This window comes from Uranotaenia lowii, chromosome 1, assembly GCF_029784155.1.
Source record: "Uranotaenia lowii strain MFRU-FL chromosome 1, ASM2978415v1, whole genome shotgun sequence".
Lineage (NCBI taxonomy): Eukaryota > Metazoa > Arthropoda > Insecta > Diptera > Culicidae > Uranotaenia > Uranotaenia lowii.
In genome coordinates this window covers 198,990,677-199,013,225 of record NC_073691.1, presented here as the reverse complement: position 1 = coordinate 199,013,225, position 22,549 = coordinate 198,990,677, and the positions used below count along the sequence as shown (strand labels likewise).

Genomic DNA, 22,549 nt, shown 5'->3' with positions numbered 1-22,549 from the left:
CAACACCGGCGGCGCGGCACTAGTTACTCCGAAGGGTTTTCGTTTGGTTCTCAAGGCGCGGTGGAGGAAGGGTGATGACTTCCCGCCCCGGTTTGCCGATTTCCCCCCCGGTACCCACCCAGAAACGGCGGCGTTTGCGGAGAGTGTAGTAGAGAGTGTTTGTTCTGTTTCGGGACCGGGGCAGGATGCTGTGTGGATCGTTTCGGTTTGTCTGTCTGCCATCCAGTAGCGGCCGACGGGGGTTCTGCTGTGTAGAGCAAAGATTCTGACGGATCGAACTTCGGATTCAGTCGGTGACAGCGAGCGGAACGGAACGGATCGAATCGAGCGAGAACACGAACCGGTTCGAAGGACCGCGATTGGTTTTTGGGGTTGATAGAACTTTCCTGATTCTTGGTTGTTTTTGGGTTCTATAGTGTGGGGGGATTTTCCACCGTCGTCCTCGTAGATGATAACTTTTGGCACACTAGGCCAGGTTTCGGGAGTGGGAAGGAACAAACCTAGCGGATTCGGCTCGTTACCGCACTCGGTTTCAAGAGGAAAATTACCCTGATTAATTGAGTTGGCGAAATTTCGTTCCCGAACACCGAGGATTAATTAACGAGTTTGGAGTGAAGTGAGAACGTGAAGAAGAAAGCGAAGCCACGTGGAGTCAGTTCAGTTGTGCGTAGGCTTCTTCGCTCCGAGTTTATCCCGATGATCAAAGAAATCAAGTTGGCGCTAGGGTGCGTTTAGTTGCTCCGGAGTCGTTTTTTTTTTGGTTCAAACAACGAGGCGTGAGAGTTTGGGGACTTGATAAATCGGTTTGATTTAATTTTTACCTCCGTTTGGGTTTCGCAAAACCGAAGAAAACGGGAAGAGGTCGGACGACGCAAATGCCGCGAGTGTCGCTCGGGAAAATTTATTGGTTTTTAGGGGGGCGCTGCCAAGTGGGGAGTGGAAAAACTTTTTTTTCCACTTCCCATTTCCAGTTGTCAACGCGAAGTGCGTGAAGAGTGTTGGAGAAGAATTATTCTCGAAGAGGAGAAAGCAAAATGAAATAAAAAAAAGTTTTCTTCTTTAATTTCGACAGGGATTCCTCGGAGAATTACGCCGGAACCTTCCGGGTGATGGGGGTTTGAAGTGCCGTATCGAGCGAGGAGCTCAAGTGGAAAGCTAAAGTTGATAATATCCTAGTTGAAAGTGTGAGTTCTTTTCCCAAGAAGCTAGCAAAGGAAGAAAAGTGTCAGTGAATCGGAAAGGCCAAAGCAAATTTTCCGTAGCCGGCAGATGAGGTCAAATGATGGAAAGGCCGATCGTTTTGGTTCAGAGGGAAAAAGTGAAGTGTCACGTGTTTTAAAAGTGAAGCTTTTAGCAAAAATACCCACCTAAGCAGTATTGGAGCTATTGTCCGAAGAAAAATTGGTTGAATCGTTGAAGGAGATTACAAACGCATAGATTCGTTTCCCAGATGCGAAATGATGGAAAACTTTTCTGACATTCCGGCAAAGCCGCGGCCAACCGTGGACCTGCTGCAGGATACGCCGGCCAAGGCCACCAGTCCGACGGCTAAGGCCAGCAATCGTAGAAGTCCTTCGCGAAAAAGCCAGCCGCATCAGAACGGAAAGCGAAAAGGCAGCGGAAGTCGGCTGGAAGTTGGAAAGCCCGACTCTGAATTGGCAGCTTCCGGCAGCACTTCTGCCAGCTCCTTCATCAGCTATCTGTTCTATCTGCTGTGCATCACCTCGCTCGGGGCCACCATCTATGGTAACATTCGTCAGACCCAGCTCGAGGGTCGACTAGTTAGTTTAGTTAACATTGAGGAGCGACTCAGTCTGCTGGAGAGTCAGCTCAACGACGTCAAGCAATACGGAAAGTTCCGTCGGGTGGTTCTTTTCGGTGGCAATGTTGGTGACGGGGAACCAGAAGAACCAACCAACGAAGTCGTGGATCACTCGGAGCAGAGCATTTCGGATGTAGTTCGGAAGATTTCGGCCCAGATCGCCGAGCTGCCTCGAATACGTCGGGATGTTTCGGCGCTGAAGCTTTCCCGTACGACCCGGCAGGCTCCGGCCGATGGCGAATGCAACTGCCCACCAGGTGAGAAAAGTTCTTATTTAAAAAAAAAATACTTTGAACGTGAAACGTTGACTGAACAAAACTGTGAGATCAAATCGAATATCAGGCACATGAAAGAACCAACTCTATGACCATTTTGTTGAGGTCGTTCTGCCAAATAGCGCCAGTTTTAGAGTAATAAAGCTTTTGAGAACATCTTTGATATCGTATGATACAACACTCTTCCTTCCCTTTAGGGAATGAAAACGGCGTGGATGGTTCAGTGCAAGGTCCGAAGAATACAGTGGATGCTATTTATACTGGCCCGCCCATTCAGGTTCTTGGATTGCGGTATTTGACGATCAGTGCAAAATGGGATTTCGACCATTTTCCAGTGCACAATGCCCTCTCCTGAGCCCCATTTTATTTCTCGTTACCATAGTCTCTTTTTTCCCCTCAGAACAAATTGCATTGCAAACATACACATAATTTGATTATGTTTTCGTTAAAACATCATTGGCAAAGGAAGTGCACATTTTAGCTTCCGTGTACTTCCCACCTGAATATGCCACTTCTCACTATTTTGATTTATTTTTCCAAATTCCTAAAAATACAGTAGCTGAAAACCTGAAAGCAAAACTACACATTTATGGCGATTTCAATCAATGTAACGCTGTCTTTATTTTGGATGATGAAAATGAAGCAATATTACTGCCAGAACGAAACTTTACAACTAATTTTTGACAACGCTTCTATTTTAGGCTTAAACCAAGTTAATCATGTAAAGAATAGTAACAATACGTATCTTAATCTTTTATTTACAAACCGTACAGAAGACTTTTGTGTAAATGAATCGGCAGATCCACTATGGAAAAATGAAGTATTTTACACAGCGACCGAATATTCGCTCTTTATTCATAACTGTGACAAAGCTCGCGACTGGGAGTACGAGGAAATGCCAGACTATCAAAATTCAAACTACGAACTTTTAAAACAAGAACTGAATAATATAGAGTGGTCAAGCATATTGAAGAATGAAGGAAATGTCGAAACAGCAGTAGAAACTTTTTATAACATAATGATTAATCTGATATCTCATTACGTACCTTCAAAAATAAAAAGACGGTTTCACAACTCCAAACATCCCGTCTGGTATAACAAAGATTTGAAAAACTTACAAAATAGGAAGCAAAAGACTCATAAAGCCTACAGAAGCGATAGAAGTTCAACCAATCATCAACATTATATAAATTTATGCAACCAGCTCAACTCATGTATTAAAAACTCCTTTAAAAAATATAATCAGAAAATTGAAAATGACATTAAGAAAAACCCAAAAGCATTCTTTGGCTATGCTAAAATGCGGATGAAAAATTCAAATTTTCCGACTTGAAAAATTGGCAATAATCTGTTGGAAATTTGTAACTTATTTGCATCCTTTTTTCAAGAAGTTTACACATCTTTCTCTGAGAATAACCGTGATAGAGAATACTTTTCATACATTTCAGAGTTAGCGTGTGACATTCAAGTCAATGGAATTGATTACAATAATGTTTAAGAAGGACTTAAAAAACTTGATGCTTCTAAAGGAGCCGGGCCGGATGGACTCCCCCATGTTTCCTTAAAAACTTAGCCGTTGAGTTAACAGACTCTCTTATCTGCTTCTTTTTAACATGTCGTTAAGTAATAAAAAAGTGCCCGAATTTTGGAAAAAAATCATTTTTGATCCCAATTTTCAAGTCCGAAAAAAATCAGATGTACGAAACTATCGAGGAATAGCCATTCTATCTTGCATTTCTAAACTCTTTGAATCAATCATAAATGACAAAATCTATCAACAAGTAAAAAATATTGTAACCAGCAAACAACATGGATTCTTCAAAGGGCGCTCTACTGCATCAAATCTTCTCGAATTCGTTACATACGTGATCAATTCCATGTGCCAAGGCTTTCACGTTGAGGCTCTTTATACTGATTTCAGCAAAGCTTTTGACCGCATCGATATACCCCTTTTGATTCTAAAATTAAAAAGAATTGGCTTTCATCCAAATCTTCTTTCTTGGCTTCAATCATACTTAACCGATCGAACACAAATTGTTCGCTTCAAAAACGAATTATCCAAACCCGTAATTGTAACCTCCGGTGTGCCTCAGGGGTCTCATCTAGGACCTCTTCTTTTCAAACTGTTCGTAAATGACATTTCCTTCATTCTAAAACGTATTGATTTTCTGATATATGCTGACGATATGAAACTTTTTCTGAAAATCAAAACAACCGAGGATATTGAAGCGTTTCAAAACGAAATCAATGTGTTCTATGAATGGTGCAACAAAAGTCTACTTCAATTGAACGTTAAAAAATGCAACTCCATATCGTTTAGTAGAAAACAAATTTACCCACTACCTACCTACCTACCTAAGGGTCCAGCGCCGATTGACCGGCGCATAGGGCTGAGATAAAAGATCTCCACTGCTGGCGATCCGGAGCCAGCGTCTTCACTTGCTGCCAGCCAAGGTTCTCGTCAACTGTGCGGATTTCAGCGGCTAGACTTCGCCGCCACGAGCTTTTGGGCCTGCCTCTTCTTCGATGCCCATCTGGATTCCAGTCAAGCGCCTCTCTGCAAATCTCGTTTTCATCTCTTCGCAGCGTGTGCCCAATCCATCTCCACTTACGTTCCCGAATCTCGATTTCTAGCGCCTTTTGATGACACCGGCGATGAAGTTCAACGTTTGAGATCCAGTTGCCAGGCCACCAAGCGCGGATGATGTTCCGCAGGCAGCGATTCACAAAAACTTGCAGTTTTCGCGTCGTCACCGCATATGTGCACCAAGTTTCACACCCGTACAGCAATACGGATTTGACGTTTGAGTTGAAGATTCGGATCTTAGTTCGTAGAGAGATCTGGCGTGACCGCCAGATGTTTCGGAGACTCGCAAACGCAAATCGGGCTTTTCTGATCCGGGTTTCGATGTCCTTCTTGGTACCACCATCAGGCGTAATCTGACTACCAAGATACTGGAAGCACTCCACTGTCTCAACCTGTTGTCCAGATACCACGAAATTGGAACGATTTTCTGTATTGATTTCCATCGACTTGGTCTTTCCGACATTGATTTTGAGACCTGCTGCCTTGGAGCTTTCGGTGAGGTCGTCGAGTTTGCTCTGCATGTCTTGTTGTGTTTGGGCGAGCAAAACAATATCGTCTGCCAGGTCAAGGTCGTTCAGTTGCTCCATGGTTGAAGGATTCCACGGCAATCCTCGGTTTGGTCTACAGTCAATCGATCCAGTCAATATCTCATCCATTACGATGAGAAAAAGCAGCGGTGACAAAATACATCCTTGTCTCACTCCAGCAGTTACCGGGATTGGTTCGGACAAGACACCGTCGTGCAAGACCTTGCACGAAAATGCCTCGTACTGTGCTTCGATGAGATGGACTAGTTTCTCTGGGACCCCTCGTCGTCTAAGAGCAGCCCAGATGTTTTCGTGGTTCAGTCGGTCAAATGCTTTTTCGAAATCAACGAACACCAGCAGAAGAGAGTCCTGGAATTCGTTGATTTGTTCCAGTATTATTCGTAGCGTTGTGATGTGGTCCACACATGATCGTCCGGATCGGAATCCAGCTTGTTGCCGTCGGAGTGTAGCGTCGATTTTCTCCTGGATCCTGTTCAGGATCACTTTGCAGAGTACTTTGAGGGTTGTACAGATCAAAGTTATGCCACGCCAGTTACCGCACTCTGTTAGGTCTCCTTTCTTTGGGACCTTTACGAGGATACCCTGCATCCAGTCGGCCGGGAATGTTGCAGTATCCCAAATGTCATACAAAGTAAACAATTAAGAAAATTATTCGAAAACGAGTCGTAGGTGTAGCTCTAGCATTTCCATAATCCTTCAAAAGCTGGTAGGTTCATAATAATGTCATATTGAAAAAAGAATGCTGTTGAAATTAATCAGTTTTCTCTCCATTGCAGCAAGATAAGATTTTTCGCAGTGGCAGTGATTTTCCGGAGAAATTTTCGTCAGGCGGAGGTGACGCGGACCAAAAAATAATGGTTCTGGGACGAATCAAGGATCCTGGTGACGGCCATCTGTTCAACATCACCGTGCTGGGAATCATCGGATGAAACAAAAATTCCAGGCTGACGCTGTGCGTGATGGTGTATATCTTTAAGGTTATTTTTGGAAATATATGCAAAATTAAAATTTTAAAAGCAGCTTATTCATTCATAGACAACAGCAAAACCTGAATATTTAGCAAAGATTTCTAATATTTACGATATTAAATCTTAAAATTTACATCCCCGTCTATTTTTACACGACGGCTTTCGTCGTCCGATTTCGTGCATTGTTTTCGATCTAAATTTACACGCCTCAAAAATTACATTCTTGAAAAAAATACATCGTGATAGAATTTTACATCAAAATCGATGTTCCGTTTTCGTGCATCGTTTTCGGTCTAAAATTACACGAATTTTTCTTGCTGTGTATGTTTTGCAGTCGGAGTTATCCGTATAAACATAGAAAAAAGACGTATAAGCTCGAACAAAAAACCGTCAAAAAAGTGTGTAAAATTTCAAATGCTATCACCAAAAAATACGTTAGAAACTGACTGCAAACAGTGCCATCTATTGCGCCGTTCAAGAGTTACAAATCAACTTTAAAGTGCCCAGTTTACGAAAAGGCGTAATCGTAGCCAAAAAACAGAAATTAGTTTAAAAAGGGTGTTGGCATTTTTACACAAGTTTCGTGGGCTAGCTTGTACGTCTGATCTCTGTGGTATAAAGTTTAACTAAAAAGCGGTTAGCGTGTAGAAAACCGTCAGATTTTATACTGATTCGACAGATTGCACAAATTTCGCAGTTATGAGTGCGCAGTTCAATTTTTTGCGATGCGAATGGTATTATTTCCAATAATAGATTATTCACCGTACACAACTCCTTTTTTTTAACTTCTCATATACGATTTGTTACATTTTACGACAACATAATTGAATTCGACCAGCATATAAAGTATCAAAGACGCATTTATCGCATCAAAAATCTTCGTCATGCCAAATTCGTTAATTCTCAGGCTATGGAAAAATGTGTTTTCAATAATGTAGATTGTTTTTTGTTTTGTCTGGGATTTTATCGCTCGTAATTAATTCAATCTCCATGAATACTAAGAATAATAATATTTCATTCCGATGACTTCATGTGTCCTCTCTTGCAAAATAATGATTTGAAGATTGATTCAAGAATTTACTTCTTAACTTTTCAATGAAATTAGTGAGTAAGAGTGAATTTTTTAACTGTGTTTACTGCTCCGGCTAGCCTACCGCACGGAAGGCTACCGTCGCGCGATTAGAAATTTTCCCAGTAACCGCAATAACCTCCGGTGTGCCTCAGGGGTCTCATCTAGGACCTCTTCTTTTCAAACTGTTCGTAAATGACATTTCCTTCATTCTAAAACGTATTGAATTCCTTATATATGCTGACGATATGAAACTTTTTCTGAAAATCAAAACAACCGAGGATGTTGAAGCGTTTCAAAACGAAATCAATGTGTTCTATGAATGGTGCAACAAAAGTCTACTTCAATTGAACGTTAAAAAATGCAACTCCACATCGTTTAGTAGAAAACAAATTTACCCACTCATTGAAACTAAATCAGGCAGTGAACCGGTACAAAAATGCCAAATTGTAAGAGATCTTGGTGTCATCTTGGATTCGCGACTTACGTTTTTAGAACATCAGAACACTATTATAAATAAAGCTAATTGCATGTTAGGATTTGATAAGCGTTTCAGCCATCACTTTCAAGATCCATACACCATAAAGTCACCTCATATTTCTTATGTACGATCGATATTAGAGTCAGGGCCGTAGGAAGAACCGACTCATGGGGGCGGGGGGTGGTTTGATAACCTATTTTTCTTCTATGACATTTTTGCTCAAACTATCATGATTAATAAAAAAAAATTAAAAATATTATTTCTAAACACTTTTTGATTTTTCATTTTTAACTTCTTTTACATAAATTGTTTTTCGTGTTAAATAGAAACTTTTAAAAATACATCCTTGCATCAAAATCTCGCGAACTTAGCTTAAGACTGCCAGAAACTCTTAGGCACGTATCCAGACCAGGCGAATCCGGGCTATTTTTTTGAAACCTGGCAAAATCGAGCATTTTATTTCTACATTTTTAAACCAAAATCAGGGCAATATCTGGAAAAGTTTGACAAAAATCCAGAAACTCTTTAACAAAAACAAACATTATAGTAATTATTTTTTCATCGAAAAATAATAATAAGATTTTGAATTGTACTTCAGGATTTCAGAAATTTTACTAAATCTAGCTTGAAAAATTTCAATTTTGGGCGACAAAACTTTAAAATTATAATGATTTTTTCAAAAAACCGTGGATGAATTCCAAATAAAATCGGAATATTTTTCAAAAAATTCGACAACCGGGCTGGGCTGAACCTTTCCCATTTTTTAAATTAAATTTCCGGGGAAAATTTGTTTAAACTGGGTAATCAGACCAGCTAAATTTTTTATTTAATTTGAACTTACAATAAGTTTTTTTTAAGAAGCCTCAATTCAGAAAAAAAAATGTAATATTCAATTCAATTTTTAAAAGCAAAAGATTAAAATTTCACGGGTCAAATCGGATTTATGGAAACTCAATCCATGTTGAAGATTAAGTTTGAAATTTGGTTCATAAAAAACTGCAATATCAATAATGTTGAGCAATTCGCCAAAACATATGGAACTCCCTGCAATTTCTTTGAGGAAGAAAACATGTTTCTTCATCATCAATTAATTTCATAAAAAAATCAATTCCTGTGAATTTTTTTTTAAATAAGTTTTTCATTAGACAAAACTTGCAAAATGAACTCAAATTCTACGTAATTTTTGTCAATTTTCAGGTGAACTGTGCAAACAAAAAATCAGAATAATCACCTCACAATCTCTTGCAACTTGAAATCCTTACCGAAATAGTCATCTTGATAATTAATTTTTGATTATGGAACTCATTTACGAACTGAATCTGAATTTTGAATCTTAACTCAAAATTCAAATTTTCAATCTGTTTCGGAATTTCAATACGTTTTCTGAAATGTTTATAAAAACGGTATCTTAATTAAGAAATATGAGCCAAGAATTTGAATCAGTTTCAAAACCCTAAATCATGAATCCATAATTATAATTCGGATATTTTGGGTTTCAATGATTATTCTTTGTTTCAATTATGTTCAATTATGCAAATTCAAATGAAAAAATGAAAATTTCAAATGATGAGTCCATATCGCTATTTTGAAGCTTTGTGTTGTTTAAATTTAAATAAGAATAAATTTCATGAACTTATGAATATGATACAAAAACTTAGAACAATTTTTAGTGATGAATCATACGCAAGGATGAAAATCCCGGACAAAGAAAGAAAAAAACAGGTTTTTATATTCGGAAAAATATAAACTAAATGTAGAAATGCGTATGAGTTTCGAAAATCATGATATAAATTTTGAAGGAACCAAATTTTAACCAAGATTTTAAACACAGCTTTTCATTTCCATTTGATACGATTATTCTAACCGAAATTCAAGAACCCTAAACTGGATACATAATCCGAAATATGAAAACACAAATACAATTTCGATTTTGGATATAAGAAACCAGAATTTCTGAAATTAGTTTAAACGTTTTTAAAATATAGTATTCAGAAATGAATAACTATAAATAAGTGAGAAAATTTTGAAAAACTCTAGCTGAATTATGAACCTGGAACTAGTTTTGTAGGTTTTGACATCAGTTATGAGTCAAAATTGTTACTATCGAATAACCATACTCCATCATCAAAATGTTATTGAATATAACAAATTTTGAGTGTAGAGTAGAATACCGCGCTTGCTTTTGATCGACCTTCAAGGGGGGGGGGGGGGGGGGTTTAATCCCCAACCCTCCCCCCCGTTCCCACGGCCATGATTAGAGGATTGTAGTGTCATATGGAATCCTTATTCATATAATCACGAGCAACGTCTTGAATCTGTTCAAAAACAATATTTATTGTATGCACTCCGTAAAATAAACTGGATCACATTTCCTCTTCCATCATACGAATCACGTTGTAAGCTAATTGACATAGAATCTCTCAGTAAACGTAGGTTTTTAAAATGCAAAATTGAAAGAAATACGTCAAGTTGATATTGACCAAATTTTGATCGTATCACCCTTTAACAGTTGAGGCGCTGTGGCTGTAAATTTTTAAAAAGGTTCAAGTTTTCGGTGGTAAAAACTTTTAAAAGCACAACTATGCCAAATTTAGGCAATATATTATGCTTGAAAATGGCATCCTTATGCCAATTTTGACAATTTTGCCAATTATGATAATTCGAAGAAAACCGTAGCTAAACTAGGTATCATTAAGGTTTCAGTGAAGTCTACACATATGGCATTGTACCTCCTTTATTAGGACAAAAAGATACCAAATTTTACTTTCAAGGCATGTATCAAAAATAGGGATAATTTTGCCATGGAAGTCTGCTCGGCAACTTATATTTTTCGATTGATTCGGATTTTTTTTTACAAATTTTAATAACTTTTTTCATTGAATACTCAGCTTCTTCTCATGTTTGCCAAAAAATAGAGGTTAAAAATAGGCAAAAATTATATTTACAGAAAAACTTTTTTTGAGCTTTTTTAATTTCTTGGTAGATTTAAAATGCAAAAATTTCTCTATACAAAATTGAAAAGCTTTGGGCTTATTCAGGGATCATCCAATCAACCTCAAAATTTACACTGATGCTTAATGACCCAAATAGGAACGAAAACAGATATGGGAGATTCATAGCATAATCTGACACTAATGTATCTAAAATATTTAATACATCAATATTGACTTCTAAATTCAGTATTGTGAAGTCTAAAGAATCACTATACTCTTAGAAAAAATCAGGGATAAATGTTTAAAAAGTTAGTGAAAAGACTGTGCCCTGCCCTGACCCTTTAAGAGTGTCAATTTGACACCCCTGGCTGGAATCTCGGTATTTCTCTTGTTTCTTTATCAATTTGTAGTTGATCGTTAATGCATTCGTTTTTGGCTAGACTCAGTATGCAGTTTCCTTGCTTGGAAAAATCTTGCATAAATATACTTAAAATTAAGGTGCAAGTTGTTGTTGGTGAAATTCATTTAAAAAAATCTGTTTTTTTTTTAATTTTACTTTCCCGATGATGCCAAAATGTGTCAAATTTCGTCAACTTAACTAGTCACTAGTAATAATTTCTCTATTGTTATTGGAAAATTTTTATAACTTTTGCAGAATGAGTGCTTTTTGAATGTGCGATATCAAAGGTTGATTCAATTTTTTTTGTCTTAAAATAAGATTGATGTTCACCCATTTGAGTTAACAATAAGAATTCTGTATTAAAGTTCAGACTCGGAATACAAATTCTTCTTTTTTCTGTAGCCGTAGCTCCTACATTGAAAATTGCTTAAATATACTTTCAATGTGAAATTAGGATTCTGATCGTTTAAATATTTAAATAGAATTTTTGGATATTTAAACAAGCCAAAGAATCAAACTTTGAGACAAAAAAATTGTGATCATCAAATGTTTCCGTTTATTCGATTCATTTCAGGAAAAAACTTTTGAGCTTGAAAAAAAGCACTCGATTATTTTGCAAAAATATAATTTGCAAGCTTTCTGAGGTCATCTGTCTGAATTCTGAATATGAATTCCGAATTTCAACTCTGAATCTGAATTCTGAATCTGAATTCTGAATCTGAATTCTGAATCTGAATTCTGAATCTGAATTCTGAATCTGAATTCTGAATCTGAATTCTGAATCTGAATTCTGAATCTGAATTCTGAATCTGAATTCTGAATCTGAATTCTGAATCTGAATTCTGAATCTGAATTCTGAATCTGAATTCTGAATCTGAATTCTGAATCTGAATTCTGAATCTGAATTCTGAATCTGAATTCTGAATCTGAATTCTGAATCTGAATTCTGAATCTGAATTCTGAATCTGAATTCTGAATCTGAATTCTGAATCTGAATTCTGAATCTGAATTCTGAATCTGAATTCTGAATCTGAATTCTGAATCTGAATTCTGAATCTGAATTCTGAATCTGAATTCTGAATCTGAATTCTGAATCTGAATTCTGAATCTGAATTCTGAATCTGAATTCTGAATCTGAATTCTGAATCTGAATTCTGAATCTGAATTCTGAATCTGAATTCTGAATCTGAATTCTGAATCTGAATTCTGAATCTGAATTCTGAATCTGAATTCTGAATCTGAATTCTGAATCTGAATTCTGAATCTGAATTCTGAATCTGAATTCTGAATCTGAATTCTGAATCTGAATTCTGAATCTGAATTCTGAATCTGAATTCTGAATCTGAATTCTGAATCTGAATTCTGAATCTGAATTCTGAATCTGAATTCTGAATCTGAATTCTGAATCTGAATTCTGAATCTGAATTCTGAATCTGAATTCTGAATCTGAATTCTGAATCTGAATTCTGAATCTGAATTCTGAATCTGAATTCTGAATCTGAATTCTGAATCTGAATTCTGAATCTGAATTCTGAATCTGAATTCTGAATCTGAATTCTGAATCTGAATTCTGAATCTGAATTCTGAATCTGAATTCTGAATCTGAATTCTGAATCTGAATTCTGAATCTGAATTCTGAATCTGAATTCTGAATCTGAATTCTGAATCTGAATTCTGAATCTGAATTCTGAATCTGAATTCTGAATCTGAATTCTGAATCTGAATTCTGAATCTGAATTCTGAATCTGAATTCTGAATCTGAATTCTGAATCTGAATTCTGAATCTGAATTCTGAATCTGAATTCTGAATCTGAATTCTGAATCTGAATTCTGAATCTGAATTCTGAATCTGAACTCTGAATCTGAATTCTGAATCTGAATGTCAAAAATGTCAAAAATGTCAAAAATGCCAAAAATGTCATAAATGTCAAAAATGTCAAAAATGTCAAAAATTTCAAAAATGTCAAAAACGTCAAAAATGTCAAAAATGTCAAAAATGTCAAAAATGTCAAAAATGTCAAAAATGTCAAAAATGTCAAAAATGTCAAAAATGTCAAAAATGACAAAAATGACAAAAATGACAAAAATGACAAAAATGACAAAAATGTCAAAAATGTCAAAAATGTCAAAAATTACTAAAATTTTTAAATTGCCAACTATGTCAAAAATGTCAAAAATTACAAAATTGTCAAAAATGTAAAAAAATGACAAAAATGTCAAAAATTTCAAAAATGTCAAAAATTTCAAAAATGTTTAAAGTGTTTAAAATGTTATTAAAGACAAAAATGTCAAAAATGTGAAAACCGACAAAACGTCAAAATTGTCAAAAATGACAGAAATGACAAAAATGTCAAAACCTTAAAAATTTCTAAAATGTAAAAAAATTCGAAATTTTTAAAATGATCAAAATATTAATAATGTCAAAAATGTTATAGTTTTCAAAAATGACAAAAATTTCAGTCGGATCTTTCAGTATTGTTAAAATTTCTCATTTCGCTTTCAAGGTGGCAAATTTCTTTTGGTTTAAACATTTTTCAATCAAACGCCACTGTGCATAGTTCAGTTGCTGTCTGGTACACGAATTTGAAATCTGGTCCAAAAATTTTCATTCGATTTGATCATAGATGTACCATCTCATTCGGTGTCATCATCACGATCAAAATGCGAGAGATGGGTGATTCGAACGGCTAATCCAAACATCCGTCCCACACGCGTCTGTCTCTCTTTTTTTTCCTTCTTATTTTCATTCAATCGCGGTTAGTTTTTTTTCACTTCATTCAATTCCAACATTCATCAAAAAACGGGTTGAAAATTTGGAACGGAGCAGGGACAAAAATATCCCGGAATAAAAATAGTTCGGGGAGAAAACATCGGTTTCAATTTCTCTTCACTGGAGCAAGCAGGAAAACATCGGTAGCTGTAATCCGGCTGATAATCCCTTATCGTGCCCCCGGGATTGTAAACGTACATACGAACGGATGGAATCGAACTTACGAGGTACTTCCGCCTTTCAAAAGTTTACTGCTCAAGTGGGGGGGGGGGGGAGGGGGGCGGCAAAGGAAGGGTTACATGTTATAGGGTTGCCATCGGTTGAAAAGTTGGACAATTTTTTTCTTTCTCACTAGATTTCCAGTGCTTTGAACATGGTTTCATGCAATTTTGAAACAAACCCTTGACTTTGAAATGAAACCCTATCTAATGGCAAGCGATATGTTCGCGTTTGCCGCAGCTTTCGAAGAAATATTTGTTCTCTACTAACCCCACAATCATACGGTTTTCAATCCTTTCCCCCGACTTTCCCCACGGAAGGTTGCGGCACCAGTTTGCCTCGGCTTGGGGGAGAAGATTCGATTTTTCTCTGTCCGTCTATGATCAGGTTGAATTTTCGCTGGGCCAAGCGCTCATACCCACACATGGTGGTTATCGAGGATGTGTTTTTCACATCCTTTGGAGCTAAACATTTTCCCGCTTTCCCGCGTTCTTTCGGTTTTTTTTTTCTTTCTCCTGATTTGGCTGGCTAACGAACTGGAGTTTTTTCCCTCCGTATTTTCGTTCTCTGTCCCGATAAACCGGATAGATAATGCCGACAAACGGCCAACAAATGATAAAAAAACAACAACAAACGAAAATGTAGACCAACAAATGTTTCGCAAATGGTTTACATTTCGGAATTTACGGTTTTGCTTGGGACCAGATTGCCGGTACCGGAGCCAGAAGGAATATCCTTTTGGGCCATAGGTTTTGCTTAAAAAAAAAATAAAAGTTTACAAAATTCGGATGCTGAACGAAACCAAACTATGACCGGGGAAAACTTTTCCAATAGGTAAACAAACGAATTGGTGTCCAGTAGAAGAAAAGTCCGCATTGCAAGTATTGAAAATTATTGTCGGATGATGCTAATTTTTTTTTATTGTTTCTTTATGGCATTCGCTAGTTTATATGAACGCTGCAGTTGGCGGACAGTTATTAAAAAACTTATGCGGTACGACTGTTTTCGATGTTTTTTTTTTAAACTGGAACTCGCGGACATTGGCTCAGGAGGCAGCTGACTTGCCAACTGAGCTATATCACAAGACTAAATGTTTGAATGCTTCACCATGAGAAAAAACAAGATTTTTGATACTGCAGAAATTATCAGAAGCCGAACATGATCCATCGGGCTTCCGAAGTAGCATACTGGCTGAATGAAGGTTTCCTCCAAAAAATTCAAGTTTGGTTTATCCTTGCAACCAATGAAAAACTGTAACCATGTTTCAGCGTTTAAAGAAGTCGACTTCCACTGAACTGTAAATTACTTTAAATCGCTCGATAGCTTTACAATAATAGTATTAGGTGAAAGGGCTAAACACCTTTCGTGACCCCAGTTCAATCGTAACAACAAATCAAAGCATCGAGACAAAGCGACAAAAATATTTGACGATTTATTACCAAAACATGAATAGTATCCGTAGTAAAACGAGATTAGAGACCGTTTTACTGTCTTCACTTGAGATGGACTACGACGTGTTTGCGTTTTGCGAAACAAATCTTGATGCAACAATAACCGACCGAATGATTTTTCCCGAAACTTTCTCAGTTTACCGCTGTGACCGATCGCCCACTAATTCTGATAAAACCTCTGGTGGGGGTGTACTGATCGCTGTAAACAATCGTTTTACGAGCATTCTGATCCATGAATCAAATTGCAATGAAGAAGTCACAGTTAAACTAGTTATAGACAAAATCGAGATTTTCATATGCTGTATCTACATACCTCCTGCCTCAGGCTATCAAAGACACTTCACCCATACTGCAAATGTTGATTCTTTGTTTGAAAATATATCACCCGACAGCAAAGTGATCATAATTGGAGATTTCAATTTGAAGAATACCACTTGGTATCGAGATAAAGATAATGATCTTCACTTTCTGCCATACAACGTTCGTTTGCCTGAAGAATCGATTATTATCGACAACATGGCCGCCTTCGATCTGCGGCAAGTTTGTGGAATCGCAAATCATAACAACCGGTTTCTCGATCTCATATTCACTAACGACGAGGAAAGTTGTCAAGTTGAGGAGATTTTACCGATAATTCAGCATGAGGTGCATCACAAGGCCATGGAGATAAACGTCTGTCTAAATATTCTTCAATATGCAGATGCACTGCCAGCTCAGGAAAGCAAAGTAACAATTGATATGAAAAACTTTGACGTAGACGCTGTTTCTCAAGCTCTTTCGGAAGTGGAATGGAATACGGTTTTTCTACCTAACGAAGATATCCCCGAAACTGCTAGTTCGAGTATACGATCTGTGTTGGATTTCTTGACTAGCCTAGGAGTTTTCGACAACATTCGGAAAAATGATCGCGCAATAGGAAGTGCCCTGGATTTTAATGTTTTGTCGTTTTACACCGTGGTTTATGGGATATTACTCAACCACTGCAGAGCAATCAGAGTAAAATCGTCTCGCTCCAAATACCCAGAATGGTTTGACAGCGACACTATCCGCCTGCTTAAAGACAAGCGAAAGAAACACAACAAATTCCGTAGAAGTAAATCTGAATATGACAAAACAGCATACCGAACAGCGGCTAATTTATTCAATAGTTTGCATAGAGCCCAACGATGCAGCTATTTGAACGAACTTCAACAAAATATTCAATCCGAACCAAAACGCTTTTGGAAATATGTCAACTCGAAACGTAAGTCGAACTTGATACCAAAAAATGTTTCTTACAAAAACAACAAAGCAGAATCTTTGGAAGACGCATCCGAGCTCTTCGCTGAAAACTTCCACAGTGTGTATCTTTTGAACAACGCAGAAATAAGACAAGAACGCCGATCACCAGTAGAAATCATACCCGAATTCACAATAACGGTTCCTGATATACGTAGAAACATTTTAGAGCTCGACGAATCAAAAAGTTGTGGTCCTGATGGAATACCTAACTCATTCATGAAAAAATGTGTGAGTGGAATCGAAGAGCCCTTACACTTCCTCTTCACTTCATCGATTCGAGCCGGATTATTCCCAAAGTTTTGGAAAATCTCGCATGTTATACCGATCCACAAGAACGGTTCCAGGCTCACCGTAGAAAACTTTCGTGGTGTTGCAATTCTCTCGGCAATACCCAAACTTTTTGAGAGTATTGTATACGATAAGATTTACCCGTGGATTGAAACAAAGATTTCGGACGTTCAACATGGTTTTCTCAAGAAACGCTCAACCATAACGAATCTAACAGAGTTTGTATCAAGAACCTCGCAGTGGATGATGCAAGGTTTTCAAGTTGACGCAATATACACTGACATGTCCAAAGCCTTTGGCGTAATCAATATAAATGCTCTACTGTCGGTATTATGCAAGAATGGAATAACCGGATCCTGTCTTCAATGGATTCGTTCGTACCTGAGCGAAAGAACGCAATATGTCAAACTGGAGAACGAGAGATCTAGTAGTTTCTCGGTCAATAGTGGTGTTCCACAAGGGAGTCACTTGGGACCCCTTCTTTTCATCACTGTTATGAACGAATTTCCTGAAGTGCTGACTGATGTGTTTGTGCTGGTTTATGCCAATGATTTAAAAATGTGTTTGCCTATTCGTCACCCGAAGGATTGCGTGACTCTGCAAAACGCCTTGCACAGATTCACAGAGTGTTGCAGTAGATTCGGCCTAAAGATCAATTCCTCGAAATGCAACGTGATAACATTTTCTCGGAAAATAAGCAATATCACTTATGAATACCGCTTAGAAAACGATTTCATCATTGCTCGGCAAAGCTCAGTAAAAGACTTAGGAGTGGAGTTGGACGCGGAGTTAACTTTCTCAAAACACATCGAAAAAGTTGTATCAAAGGCCAATTCTATGTTCGGAATGGTTAGTAGAATCTGTCACGAGCTGGATAATCCCTACACGATTGTCTCAATCTACACTGGATTAGTTAGGACCGTCATTGAATATGCTGGCATTGTGTGGCGACCGTATTACAACATACACAACAACCGACTAGAGAGAGTTCAGAAGAAGTTCTTGAAATACGCTTTGAGAAACCTTGGTTGGCAAGCGGAAATGCCGGAGTATCGAGTCTTGTGCATGCTGGTAGGTTTGGATACGCTGGAAACCCGAAGAAAATCGATCGACGCACTGTTTCTAAAGGATTTAATCTGTGGAAGACATTATTCGCCATATTTATTATCTCTTATATCTCCGTACGAAGGCCGTAGCAGTTTACGAAGCGTAAGGCCGTTTCAACTAGCTAATCGGATCCAGAATTACGCTCGAAACGAACCGATGTACCGAATGATGGCATTTTACAACGCAAACGTCGATATTATTCAACTAAGCATGACCAGAGAACAAATTAAAAGTAGAATTGTGCAGTGCTCTTTTACAAATTAACAATTAGTGTAGTTATTAAGTGTGGTTATATTATAGAATAAAATAAAGGGCTAAAGCCTAGGATCTAATCAATAAATTAAAAATTAAATTAAACAAGAAGAACCAGACCCTGTTTGTTTTTGGCAGCACGCCCGGACTTTTTGTGTTGCCAAAATAGAATGTTGCCAAAACGAACGATTTTTCTTCTCAACTTTTTTTTCACTTTATACTATTTTCCGAAGATTTTGAATCACTTTTATTATTTTTTATTATGTTTCTGATGCATTTAGCACTTTTCATGTTTTGTTTATAGTTTATGATTTTTTTTACCATATTTGCTATTTATCCAGCGAAAACTTTAAGGTAATGTTGTTTCTGTTAACCGTTTGATTTAGGCACATGTGCTAAATTGGAAGTTGCCAAAATCGAATGTTGCCAAAAACGAAATGCGAAAAGAGACATTCGACTTCTATCGTTTAGCCTTATCACCAAATACAATATATTTCAGGAGTTTCATGCTATTTTCATTCATTTACAGTATTTTTAGGCTCAGCCAGGAACCACCATCTTGGATTTCAGAATGCAAAAATCAACTTCTTATAGCTTATCTCAATTAACAAATACCCATATGTTGGAGGTTTCATGCGATATTCAATGATTTATAGCATTTTTAAAGTTTATCGAAAGCCGCCATCTTGGATTTAAGCATAGCGTCAGATAGCAAAATTCGTCTTCTACTCGTTTAGCCCTTTTAGCCAATACCAATATTGTTTGGGTGTCATGTCACTTTAAGTCATTTACTTCATTTTAAAGTTCAGCGGAAGCCGCCTTTTTGGAATTTAAGATGGCGACGGACAACGAAATTCGACTTCTACTCTTTATCACTTTCACCTAAGAACCATATTGTGATGGTTTCACGATATTTTCAGTTATTTACAGCTTGGAAAATAAAAGTGGAAGCCGTCATCTTGGTTTAAGGGTGGCGTAAACCAAAAAAAATTTTTCCTACAATTTGGGCCCATTCACTAAATACTCATATTGTAAAGATATCCATACAATTTTTGGTGATTTTTATTTCTTATTTTTATTCTTACTCAAACCCAACACACATAACTTATCAAAACTGTGTAAAAATGGGTGCTCCAATTCAAATATGTGCTATCTAACCTGAGCGTGTCCTGTTTTGACATCTTGATCGAGAACTGTCACGAAGTTTTATGGCGCGTTAATAATCATGCACTGAGTGATTGAACATGCAAAACAAAACTTGGAGCAAACTTCTAAATTTGGATTTTATTAAAGTTTCAACAGAGCATTCATAACTCTTTCAAAATAACTAAAGTTTTATTAGCGTTTTCAAAACTATTTAAAAACATATGGTCGGAAAAAAAATAAAAGCATTTTGCATGACCATAATTACACCGTTATAAAACGAGCTGCACAAAAAAATGCCATAATTAAACCATAATAAAACTTGCTAATGCTAGTTGGCATAATCTGTGTTACTTGGGTAAGCACCATTAATCGGGGCACGATGAGCATTTTCTGCCGTAGAATCTAGCAGCGAATTCATCTCGATGAAATCAACTGAATTATAGAGCTACAGCTTGACTTGTTTCATCTGATGATTTGTCCTTTGTTTAGGTGTTTCTAACCAATAGGCCAAATCGTCAAATGTAAACTAGTCAAGCTGTGGCTCTATAATTCAGTTGATTTCACTGAGTTGAATTCGCTGCTAGATGCTACGGCAGAAAATGCTCATCGTGCCCCGATCAATTGTGCTCGATACGCCCCGAGTCAACAAGTTTAAGTAAAAACGCGTTTTAAAATTAATTATAGTGAAAAATCAAATATTTAACTATGGTTTAAATTGAGGAACAATTTGTGCATCATGTTGCTGTGCGTGTCTTATAGATTAAGCTGAATCGACGATCATAAGAGTTAATTTTCCGGTGCTCAAAAATTATAATATTCTCGTCACTTCTGTAAAGATGATAAGGAGATTTTTTTATTTATGAAAAATTTATACTATAAGGGCTACAAAACTGTTTCTTATCAAAATTTATTTGAGAAAGTTCGTACTTTCATGGAAAATAAAAGTGCTTAATAAGCCCCGGATGCTCATTATGATGAACTTTGGAACGAATTTCACATAATAGACTGGAAAATGAAATTGAAAAGAATAAATATATGTCTATGACTCAATACGGAATAAAAAACAAAAAGGACATCTGATAGGCTTTGCAAAAACTGAAACAATACCCTCAAGCAACCAAAAGCCTCGTTGAAAAGGTCAAACACAGCTTAATCAGCATAATGTGCCGAGGTTCATTTAATTCAGCCCAAAATTCAAGTTCTTATTGAAACTTCTTGATTTCTTGAATCAGGTTGATTGGTTACGTATAGAAAAAATATTATAGAGGTATCATAATGATCACAAAATGATGATGGCGTTTTTTTTACATCTTAAGCTAGATTTTTGATGATTTTGATTCCCATTGGAAATTAAAAAAAATCGAGCAATAAATATACAAATTTAAACATTTTTCACTGCCGTAAAAAACTTGACCCGGTATGACGGATTTACTTAATGGTTTTAAGGCTATGATCATTTAGTATCCGGGCAGTTACGAACGTGTGTATTTTTAAAACTATTCATTTGATCGAAAAACTTTCTATGGAGGAAATGAAGGTGTTAATATGACATTTAAACTAAAAATATAAAAAAAAATATTTATCAATGATTTCAAGAAATACTCTAACTTTTTCATAAAATCTCTTTTTTATCTTTGCACACTTTTTTCAGTCATGTTTTGATTTATTTTTTTAACCACAGAACCAAAACCTTTGCAAAATGATGATATTTTACACAAACTCACCTGGAAAAAGCAATTGGAATCTGGTTGGAACCTTTTCATGAGTTGGTATCTCGAAGAAATTGATCTCTTAAATCCGGTTTTAACATAAATTTTTTTGTCCATCAGAACACATCTGTCATATTGCGTAAAAACCGGATGCACAGATTGCGATATTTGGATGTGATCATTATTATTTATTTACTTGGTGTCTACTAGTCAGGCAAAACTTTTTGCCTCTGCCGGAAATGGATTTTTTGCATTATGTAGGGAGTCTTCATTCAGTTATCCCAAATAACCATAAACTTTTCACCATATTTAAGATCAAGAGTTGCACTCCGATAGTTGATTTAAACTTCGTGTGGATCCTAGAGTGGCTCTTTATACTTAATAACCATTTGGTAAGAAAAAAAATCAGAAAAAAATCATCAGTTCATGAGCTTTCGCGTCAACAATGAAGAATTTTCGAGGCACAAAATGCGCAAAAGGAGCAAATTTGTGCAAAATTATTTTTATCATGTCTTTTTGCATAGTAAATATCTCATACACACGTAAACTTAAAAATCTATCAAAAATAGGCAAGATAGTACTTTTCATAACCAACACAACGCTACTAAATTTTTACATATCCGAGCTCTATTAACGCAGCTATCATCAAAATAAAGTGCCCGGATACTAAATGATCATAGCCTTACCTACAAACTTTGTATTGATTTTATCATCGTAGACCAACACTGTTGATTTAAAAAATGTTATTTTTTAACAATAAATTTGAACAATTTTTTATTATTCAGTTACCAGCCTGGGGCAAAATGCTTAAAAATTCAAATCAAAATTAAACCATATAAATCTCATTTCCATATGCTGGGATATGATTATTATGCAATGAGAGGTAGGCCATGGCTTGTTGGCAACCTACGCGTTTTTTTCGATCCGTCGCTGAAATTTTCTTTTTTTTTATATCTTAGAAGTGATTTTTATTGAAAATTGTAAAATTTATCTTTAACTGAACTGTCGCACGGTCTAAAAGCTCGTTAAAGTTATCGTCAATAGTGACACTGTTGCGGCCGACAAAATCCAACATCAAATTTCGGAGACCGGAGGCATTGTCTAGTGATTTGGTAAGTTCGCTCTATAATATATTATACACGTAACATTCAAGAAGCTGGTTCCTGGTAGTTGAAAGTCTCCACTCGGAATTTGGCATTTTTCGAGTTTTTACAGTAGCCCAAAATCGATTTCACATCTGAGA

At 36.7% G+C, this 22,549-nt stretch overlaps 1 protein-coding gene across 1 annotated transcript in view; it reads left to right on the top strand.

Annotated features, from left to right (window-relative positions):
* Positions 1 to 227: 227 nt before the first annotated feature.
* The window catches only part of LOC129738287 (collagen alpha chain CG42342), a 287,063-nt gene continuing 264,741 nt past the window's right edge, over positions 228 to 22,549 (top strand). Inside the window, exons 1-2 of the mRNA XM_055729471.1 lie at positions 228 to 371; positions 1,073 to 2,079. Of these exons, the coding sequence (XP_055585446.1) occupies positions 1,458 to 2,079 (622 nt within the window). The 5' untranslated portion in view covers positions 228 to 371; positions 1,073 to 1,457. The remainder of the gene's footprint in view (positions 372 to 1,072; positions 2,080 to 22,549) is intronic.